Below are 10,855 nucleotides of genomic sequence, written 5' to 3' on the forward strand. Positions count from 1 at the left end.
AGTGGTGACAGATGCCTTTAATCCCAGCACTTGGGAAGCAGAGGCAGGCGGATTTCTGGATTCAAGGACAGCCAGGGCTACACAGAGAAATCCTGTCTGGGAAAACCCCCCCCCAAAAAAAAAAATTGTAATGCATTCCTTAACACCTAGTAATCTTGCTTTTAGGGAAGGATTAGCATATAGAGGAGACATTTGCATGATACTCACAATAGCATTTTTATAATTGTTGAAAATTATAAACTTAGTTTTTACAGTAGAGGAAAGAGATAAATGATGGTATATTCATGGATAGAATATGAGAAATACTGAGATATGTTCAAGAAACAGGACTGAGTCTCATCATTTTGAAACAAGAGTATATCCCTGATGGTAGGCAGATAATAGAAAGACAGGGATAGAGATGGATAATGCTTTAGAACTTGTAAAACACTATATACGTGATTTCAGGTGTGTCTATAGCTAGTAAAAATGTAGAGGAGTATATAGGGAACCAGATTGCGAAGGTAAAGGTTAGGGTTGCCTTTAGGAATAAGGACATGATGGGCTTGGGAGGCATTTGTGTTGCCTTGAATGACAGTTGCTGTGCTATTATGTCTTTCTCCATATTTAAACAATTTTTGTAAACTTTTAAAATAAAACAAATGCATTTGAGCATTCTTAAAAACTTACAGCTGGTTTCTCATTGTATGATTTTTCAGTCTGATTCCTTTCTTCATCTTTAACAGCTAGTAGAGAAGCTGATGTACTATTTGAAGTGTTATTTGATGAGGAATTTCCTGGAGGCTTAACAATAAGGTTTGTATTTCCAAATAATAATTGTCCTTCATGAATGTCCATGCAGCCTCTTTCTAATATTGTGTTACATGTAGATATATGTGCCCAGTTTGACATCATAGTTGCTATAGGGTTAAAATAGTGAGTACCTGTCTGCCTCCTGATTTTTCACTTTAGCCAAGGAGATTCAGCAACTGACTCTAATGGTAACTATTTAATTAAATGTGACAAATGCATGAAGAGTGGTTAACTGGGCAGAGAATAAAGAATAAAGTGAGAAATACTCTGGAACACAGGATAAAACATGCGACAAAGGACGTTTTCTGGTTAAATGACTTCAGGAATAGAGCTGTTTGAGTTCAGAGACATGTAAGTCTTTATCCTCTACTGTAGTGGGGTTGTGGATGCTTAACCAGATCATAGTAGCTTGAGGATTGACTGGCAGTATAGTAATGAGACAGGAAAGGTGACTCTGAAGGATAAAAGCAACAACTGGAAGTTATCAGATTTAAAACAGGAGAGTTGAGTTGCTTTCATTTTAAAGCATATGAAGTATGATATCATTTTGAGGGCGCTCTAATATAAAGTTTAAAGTTACAGGGAGTACTAGCAAGGATGCGCTCTTTCACTTATACATTGTAATATCTTCATTTGTAATGAAGACTACTAGAATATTAGGAATATATTAGGAATAGGAGGAAGAAATAGAATCATTTCCAGCTTCTCTTTCTAATTTAACTACAAAGCTGACGTGAACTTAATTCCCTTTGCATCTGTGTTCTGGTTAACTGGTAATTATAATTTTAAATTACTCTTGTTTAGCCTCCTGACATAAAATCTTAGTCTATACTAAATGGTTCCTCGAACATGCCTTTATTGAGCCAGGTAGATGATACAGCAGGTGTAGGTGACTGCTGCACAAACCTGGCAGCCAGACACAAGTAAAAGTTGAAGGAAGGAAACAGCTGATTGCATAAAGTTGTCCTCTGACCTTCTACCTATGTGCATTCAATAATAATATAAAAATTCTATTATTTTAAAACTTGAATATGCTTGTTCCTCTAAGACCTTCCAGTGTGTACTCTTAAATGCAGCAACAAAATTTTGATCTTTTATTCAGTTGTATAGTTTTAATAACTCACCTTTGCACAATAACTACAGCATATACTTGACATATATATTACATGACTTTTCTTTTATGTGTGTTTGTTTTGAGACAAGGTCTTGATCAAAGCTGGCCTTAAACCCAACGTCTTCCTTTACATTCCAAGTACAGGGATTACAGACAAGTTCAGGGATGACAGACAAGTTCAGGGATGGGCAACTGCACTGTCAAAATACACCATTATGATGTATGCTTTAGGCTTGGTTTTCTTTTTCATTGTCTTAATTTCTTTGACAAAGGGTTTCATCTAAACAGCCTAATTTGAGATTTGAAATGTAGCCAAGGCTAACTTTGGACATCTGATATTCCTGCCTCACCCTGTCTAATACTGTGTGATTACAGGCATGCATTACTACTAGGCATGGCTTGCTTTTTTTGTCTGTTTGTCTTGTTGGCATCTTTTCTTCCTACTCCCAGTTAAGGGCATCTTAAAGAAAGCTGTGTGAAAGATTACTTTCATGCATATTCTCTCTTATTATATAATTCTCATGAAAATACATGTTTTGTAGCAAACTGGAACTCATAAAAGAACTCCACTTTTTTAGTGTCCTCAATACAAGATGGTGTTTTTGAAAGAGGAAAAAGTATTATTAGAGTTGAAAAAGTTGACAAAAGACTTCACCCCTTTTCTTAAGTTCAGGGATCTAACCCTGAATTAATTTCCAGTATTTTTTCTTTTGTCTTGTTTTGTTTTTCTCACACTTTTTGAGGCAGGGTTGTACTCTGTAGCACACTGTGGCCTAGAACTGCCAGTATATCTGACCTATATGAATTCCTGACCTTCCTACTCCTGCCTCCCAACTGCCCACATTATAGGAATGCACAACCAGACCTGCCACTGAAATAATTTCTTAATTGTAGGTGCTCACCTGGTAGGGGATACCGACTGCCAACAAGTGCCTTGGTGAACCTTTCTCATGGGAGTCGGTGTGAAACTGGAAATCAGAAGTTGACAGCCATTGTGAAACCGCAGCCGTCTGTAAGTCACTGTAGTGTAAACTCATCAGCTCCATCTGGGCACGTGGGAGGCCTCAACCACTCTCCTCAGTCACTTTTTCTTCCAACTCAGGTAAGTTCCTCAAGTCTTGAGAACTTCTAAGAGGAAACTTAATTTGACTTAGTTTCCTTTTTTGATTTAAAAAAAAAATAGTACAGATACTGATGTAAAGATGCAGACCTTTTAGGTTGGGTTGCTTTTTGTTTCCCAGACATGGTTTCTCTCTGTAGCCCTTCCTGTCCTGGAACTCACAGAGATCCACCTGCCTCTGCCTCATGAGTGCTGGAATTAAAGGTATGTACCACTACCACCCAGCTAGATCCACACACCTTTAATCCCAGCACTTAGAAAGATGAAGTAGGAGACTGTTCTGGACCACGTATGTGATGTTCCTAGTCAGCTACATACTGATATCCTATATAGCAGACAGTCAAACATAAGGTTCTATTGGTAGTATTCTACCTGTGTTATAAAGTTACAGTTATAGCAGAGAAGAACTACATTTGTTTAAATAACAAGCTCAAGAATATTCTCATTTTTTCTTAATCCATCTCTTTCCTAATCAGTACTAGTTTTAGATAGGGTTTCTATGGCTATGATAAAGCACCATGACTAAAATCATCCTGGGGAGGAAAGGGTTTATTTCACTTTACAATTCCACATCTCAGTCCATCATGAAGGGAAGTCAGGCCAGGAACTCAGAACTCACACAGGGCTGGAACCTGGAAGCAGGAGCTGACGCAGACACCATGGAGGACTGCTGCTTACTGGGTTGCTTAGTTTGCTTTCTTATAACATCCTGGACTACCAGCTCAAGGGTGATGCTGCCCACAGTGAGTTGGGCTCTCCCACCTCTATCATCAGCAAGGAAAATGCACTATAGACTTGCCTCCAGGCATTTTCTCAGTGGACAGTCCTTCTTCCCAAATGACTCCATCTTGTGTCATACTGACACAAAGCTGACTAACACAACACAAATTTCTTATATAATCTGAATGCCCTATACCTCTTATGAGTGACAATAAGTTTGAATCATAATGTGGAGATTATGTCATATATATCAAAAAAAGAGTTTCAAGATAGAGTATTGTTGTGCCAGGCAATAATGGTGCACACCTTTAATCCCAGCACTTGGGAGGCAGAGGCAGGCAGATTTCTGAGTTTGAGGCTAGCCTAGTCTACAGAGTGAGTTCCAGGACAGCCAGGGCTACACAGAGAAACCCTGTCTTGAGAAGGAAAAAAAAAAAAAAAGATAGTATTGTTATGCCGGGGAAATGTTAGTGATCCTCTAAAACACAGGAGCCGATCTGATGCAACTCATGGCAGGGTCTTTATTCTGTTTAAGCTAGTTCAGGCCTCCCCAATGCACCACTGTCACGCAGGAGGGTTTTGGTGGTGTGGGAGTTCAGAATGTCTATCGGGGCAAGGTTTTATACTAATCAGCAAGCAGGGAATACATGTGTAAGCATCTAATTGGAAAGCTACTGTGGCCTTAACATAATTGACTGGTGCTGGGAGTCATATCATAAACTTAACTTCTGCTCCCCTCTGCATTGGTGGTCGTTAGGCAAGGGGTAGGCTTGTAACCTGGGGTGCAGGTTTGTTGGGGGGAATAACCAGGAGACACTGGTCTTGTTGGAGATTAGCCTAGAGACTGGAGCTAGGCTCGGGTTTTATTGGTGGCAACTTGGAAACTAATGCCAGATACCAGACTGTTAGTCTACCTGAGTTCAAACTTAGATCAGGTTCTCTAAAACAGAGTCTGAATTTGAAAGCTTTGGCATCTCATTATGTGGTGGCACACAACTATAATCCTAGTGCTTGGGAATTAGAGGCAGAAGGATAAGGAGTTTGAGGTCATCCTCCACTACATGAGACTGAGGCCCTCCTATACAAAGATAGCAAGAAGCAAGTTTCAAATTCCTGTCATGCATTTCATGATTATGTTCTTTAGCTTTCTGAGCATAGGGTTATTGCCTGTGAGACAGTTTTAATTCCTTCATTCCAAGTCTAAGGCTTAGTCCCATTTTTAACACATATCATGGATCATTTATCATTGCAAAATGGTAATTGTTAGCAAACACAAACAAAATTCACTCCAATTGCACAAATAACAACAATTAAGTTTTTCTTCATCTATGGGTTTGTTTTGAACAGGGTCTCACTGTACAGCCTTGGACCCATTATGTAGCCTAGATCAGACTGAATTCACAGAGTTCTGCCTATCTCTGCTTCTATGTGCTAAGGGCTAGGTCCTAAGGCAAGCACTGCCTGCTGGCCCAGTGTTAAGTTTTGGTGCATGTTTTTTTCTAGTCTTAATCTGCATGAAACCATTCATCCAGCGTAGCTAGTTTTTAAATTTATTAGATTATTCCTGTGTAAGTTGGATATTTTTTGTTTGCTTTTAGACAGGTTCTCACTTGGTAGCTCAGCCTGACTGGAGCTCATGTTCTTGCGCCACCTCACAAATACTAGGGATGCTAGGTGTATGCCACCAGGTCAGCAGAGGTGAAGATTTCTAAATAAAGTCTTCAAGTCCACGTTTGAATGAGTTAATAGGATACCACGTTAGAAGAACATAAATCTGTTGTTGACAATATTTTTTATCATTATTTGAAAGGGAGGTTGAGTCAGGGTCTCACATAATCCCAGGTTGACTTCAGACTTGCTACATAGCTTAAGGGGACCTCAAACTTATGACCTTTCTACCACCACCTATAAGTATTATCTTTATAGTGTAAAGATTTGCTTAGATGTAAATAGCTTCAGATAAACCATTTAGAACCACATATCCGAAGACTAGCCAGATTCCAGCACAGTGCTGTTAGAATTAGCACACCCGGCTCTAGAGCCGATGACCAAGGGATCTGAATAGTGACAGCTAATGTCCTGTCTGTCCTTCAGTGTCTAGTAGGCAGCTTTATTCTAATGTAGTTCATATAAATGTCTGTTTATTTACTAGGTACCTACAAAAGGTGATGATGAGTTTTGCAACATTTGGCAATCTCTGCAGGGATCTGGGAAACTTCAGCACTTGCAGCCGACAGCACAAGAGAAGGTCAGCATTCTTCGATGGACAGTTGGTTTAAAGAAAAGAGGCTTTCTTTTCATTTGCAGTGTTATATTCTTTCCAAATTCATGAGAGTTTCGATCATGAATTTTCATAATTCCTTTTAGGCATGCATAAAGTTGGACCAGTAAATAGGAATACAACTTCTCTTCAAGATCAGTTTGGGCATAATTTTTACTTGTTCACAAAATTGTAATGATTACATTTTGAGTTCAACAAAGGCCTTAGTGGCATAATTAGCTTGTATTTCCCCCACTTGAATATGCAATGTTATGCTGGTAGAGGGTTTTCTCAAATATGAACAAACTGATGGAGATTTAAAAGAGGTCTAGGACTGTAGGCAGTGATACAAAGCTCCTTATCCTCCATGAGCTTAACCCTGGCCCTTCAACTCAGACAGAAGAGGCAGTGGGAAGCTGGCTTGGTTGGCAAAGTGCCAGGGTGAGAGCACGAATACCTGACTCCAATCCTCAGCAGCCACAGAAAAAAGCAAGGCACAGTGCACCAGTGCTGCAGAGCCAGCTAGAGGAGGACCTCTGCCTTGCTGCTCAGCCAAGCTAGCTGAATCAAAAAAGACCCTGTTCAACAAAAGACTCTGGCCAAAAAATAAGTAGTATGCAAAACACCTAGAGCACACGTACAACATGAACCAGCACATATTCATGTACATGCACAAGTGTGTGCATATACACAAACAGACACACACAAGAATGTCTACATATATACATAAAAGAATGAAGTCGGGGCTGGTGAGATGGCTCAGCGGTTAAGAGCACTAACTGCTCTTCCAAAGGTCCTGAGTTCAAATCCCAGAAACCACATGGTGGCTCACAACCATCCGTAATGAGATCTGATGCCCTCTTGTGGTATGTCTGAAAACAGCTACAGTGTACTTACATATGACAATAAATAAATCTTTAAAAAAAAAAAAAAGAATGAAGTCTACCACTCATGGTAGTATAGGCCTGATATCCCAACAGATGAAGCAGCAACGGGATCAGTTACATAGGGAATTTGAGGTCAGTCTCAGCTACTTTGAAACCTTGTCCCAAAAAAATATAAACTAAAAAAATTGATTAGCCTGAGAAAATTGCTCAGTGTGGTAGTTTGAATGAGAATGGCCCCATAGGCTGATATGTTTATGCGCAGTCACTAGGGAGTGGAACTGATAGGATTAGAAGGACTGGGACCTGTAGCGTTGTTGGAGGAAGTGTGTCACTAGGGATGAGCTTTGAGGTTTTCAGAAGTCCTCAAAAGACCTGGCCCTATGTTTTTCCTCTTTCTCTCTGCCTGTGGATCAGGATGTAGCTCTCAGCTACTGCTCCAGCACCATGTATGCTGCTATGCTTTCCACCATGGTGATAGTGGATTAACCCTCTGAAAGGATAGTTAACCCCCACAACTAAACACTCTTTTAAAAGAGTTGCCTCAGTCATGTTTTCTCCTCACAGCAGTAGAATAGTGACTAAAACAGTAAAGGGCTTGTCAGATAACCTGACTTGGTTCTCCATCACTTACATAAAGGGCACACAAGAGGCTGAAACAGACACATCCATGGAGTTCACTGATCAGCCAGCTTAACCTTCAGGGTAAGCCATGTCCCAATTAGACCTTGTCTCAAAAACAAGTTGGACAGCACCTGAGGAGTAATAAAACCCTAGGTTGACTTGTGGTACACACATAATTAAAAATAAATAATAAAAAATAACTGCATTGTATGGTGGTGTACACTTTTTATCCCAGTACTTGGAAAGCAGAGGTAGATGTACTTTTGTGAATTCAAGACCAGTTTAATCCTGAATCAAGCTGTCTATGTATCAAGTTCCAGGTCAGCCAGAGCTACATAGTGAGACCTGTCTAAGTAATAATAATAACCTTAAAGATTATTTAAGATAGCTTTTATCATTGGAGTTCAGTCCCCAAGATGGCCTATAGGATAGAAGGAAAGAATAAACTGCTGCAGGTTGTCCTCTGGCCTCCGTACACATGCCATGGCAAATATGCACATAGGTACACTCACACAAACACATAGAAAGAAAGATAATTATTTTTTTAATTTAATGCTGGTTGAATAATGAAGCTGGAACTGAAGATTTTGCTCAGTGATAAAGTACCTGCCTACCTAGGACCTAGGTTTAATCCCCAGCACCAAAAAGCTGAGAATTGACCATAGATTTTAGCATGTAAATGTCCAGTTTCACCACACTGATAGGAGTAAAAGATTAATTGAGTGGGGTTAGGAGAGAAAGGAAAGAGACCGCAAAGATGGCTCAGTGATTAAGAACATATGCTGCTCTTCCAGAGGACTTGAGTTCTATTCCAGCACCCGTGTCAGATGCCTCCCAACTGCCTGTAACATCAGCTGCATAGGAAATGATGCCCTCTGCTGGTCTCTTCAGTCATGACAAATGTAGCAAACATTTATGTCTTTTTTAAAAGAAAGAAGAATTGGAAGTAACAAATATAGGTGACTTTTACAGGCATTGTTAAAATTCCTGATCCCTGTCATACCTCCTAAGTGTTGGGATTATAGGTCTACACCACTGTACTGGCTGTAAAAGTATGTGCACAGTGGCACACACTTGTAGTCCCAGCTACTCTCTGAAGCTCAGAAGGCTAAGACAGAAGAACCATTTAACCCAGGAGTTCAAGGCCAACTTACATAACACAGCAAGTCCTTGCTTCATAAAATGAATGAGTGGGTGGGTAAGTGAGTAGAAACGTTTCCCTGGTTCTTGCATGTACACCTTCCATAGTAACTCTTGTTTCTCTAGCAGTTCACAGGAAACCATTCTACTGAACTGAACAGCTTCCCTTCCCTTTCCCATGTGCCTGACTAATGTCTTTGATTCTCGCCTGTCTGTCAAGTATAACTAATCTATAATCTATGGTTCTGACCTCTTAATCACATATTTAATGCAGTATTGCCAGTCTGTAAAGGAGGAGGGTATGTGTCACATTGACCTCAAGGTGTCCCAGAATTAACCCCAGCTAAAACCTCTCCTCTCGTTCCTGTTCTACACCATCACTGCCCAGACATACAGTCTCAAAATCTGGGAATCAAGAACTTTTGTTCCCCCCCCCAATCTAGTTGAGATCCTGTCTGGCTCTTCTGTCCACACTAGCTTTCTACAGTTGCTTTGGTATGCTGTCACCCCTAAAAAGAAAGTTTTAGTTGTCCTCTTTTTGTTATCTTTTTGTAACAAGATCCTAAGTCACTGGACTTCTTTGTTCACCTAGTCAGACCTTAGATTTTCTTCCCAGGACTAACTTGGCCTCCCTGTTGTCAGTGTTCTCGTTGGTGTTATCTTTCACTTAGAGTTCTTTGTGTATAGTGTTATATAATCTCTCTTAATGATCCTTTCACCTGAATTGGCCTGAAGGCGTAATTGGGCAAGGTACCTTTGGGTTAAAACCGCTTTATGCCATGTAGCAGTGGATTGTAGCAGTGCTGAACCTTAAGTTCTGGAATTCAGGTTTCATGACACAAGTTATACAAATGTACTACTCTCTACTGCTGTGATCACACGTATAGAAGGAAGACATTGGAGACTGCTGAGATCTTTGCCAGGCAGAGCTTCTTGCTTAGTACCATTGGATTCCAGCCTGACTCCTCCCACTCATAAGGTCTTTTGTAATCTATAACTGATATGGAAGATAAGTAAGGAATTATTAAATAACTAGCCAAAAACAATGGTGTAGAAATTGGCTTTTAAAAGTATACTCTGGCCTGTGACTTCAGTACCATGCGGTATGACAGTCCCTATGGCACCGCCATTCATGATAAAACAGTCCCCTACTTGATGTATGGAAAGAGCTGAAGATACATGGACAAGATCTGAAGAAAAACCCATGCTCAGAAAAACATCAGGACAGACACTGACCCATGAGCCTGCCCCCTGTCTCCAGAGTACACTGGCGCTTTGCTCTAACTAGCCTGTTATTGCTGAGTCCCTTCTGTGTCTTTGAATTCTTTCTCTGAGATCAAAAACCTCGAGGAACTCTGGTCCAATAACTTGACCATACTAATTCACATTTTAAAAAATATCCAGCTGTTTGATAAAATAATGTTGTCAATCAGATTGCACTCTTTACTTTTCATTTCCCACAAATCATTTCCATTTGGGATTGTGTGTTCTTTTGTTCTTTCCACTTAAAATATGCTTTCTTCCTTTACTGCTAAATCTTTCTAGATTTAACTTAGTTCAGCTAAACACAGCCATATTTTGTCTATCTTCTGTATATTCCAAGAAGTAAAAGCTTCATAAATCAACACTTTTAAACTCATGAAACATTAAGAAGCTAAGTTTGTTTGAAAATGGTGCTGGCCCAAGCCTTTAATCCCAGCACTCGGGAGGCAGAGGCAGGCAGATCTCTGAGTTTGAGGCCAGCCTGGTCAACAGAGTGAGTTCCAGGACAGCCAGGACTGCACAGAGATACCCTGTCTCAGAAAACCAAAAAAAGAAGAGCATGTGGAGGAGGAAGAAGAGAAGAAGAAAAAGGGGGGAAGAAGGAGGAAGAAGAAAAAGAAGAGGAAGAAAGAAAGAAAGAAGAAAAAAAGAAAGAAGAAAGGAAGAAAGAAAGGGAGATGGAGGGAGGGAAGAAGAGAGAGGGTGAGAAAGAAAGAAAGAAAGAAAGAAAGAAAGAAAGAAAGAAAGAAAAGAAAAGAAAGGAGAGACTGAGCTTAAGTAAATTCTAGAGAATTCACCAAAAGTTAAAAAAAAAAACAAATCAGCCAGGCGGTAGTGGCACACACCTTTAGTCCCAGCACTTGGGAGGTAGAGGCAGGCAGATTCCTGAGTTCGAGGCCAGCCTGGTCTACAGAGTAAGTTCCAGGACAGCCAGGGCT

At 40.2% G+C, this 10,855-nt stretch overlaps 1 protein-coding gene across 1 annotated transcript in view; it reads left to right on the top strand.

Annotated features, from left to right (window-relative positions):
* Xrn1 (5'-3' exoribonuclease 1) overlaps positions 1 to 10,855 on the top strand; it is a 112,746-nt gene that overhangs the window by 73,028 nt on the left and 28,863 nt on the right. The window contains exons 29-31 of the mRNA XM_031345724.1: positions 726 to 795; positions 2,801 to 3,008; positions 5,899 to 5,994. Coding sequence (XP_031201584.1) covers positions 726 to 795; positions 2,801 to 3,008; positions 5,899 to 5,994 — 374 coding nt within the window. The remainder of the gene's footprint in view (positions 1 to 725; positions 796 to 2,800; positions 3,009 to 5,898; positions 5,995 to 10,855) is intronic.

The sequence above is a fragment of the Mastomys coucha genome, unplaced genomic scaffold (genome assembly GCF_008632895.1).
Source record: "Mastomys coucha isolate ucsf_1 unplaced genomic scaffold, UCSF_Mcou_1 pScaffold23, whole genome shotgun sequence".
NCBI lineage: Eukaryota > Metazoa > Chordata > Mammalia > Rodentia > Muridae > Mastomys > Mastomys coucha.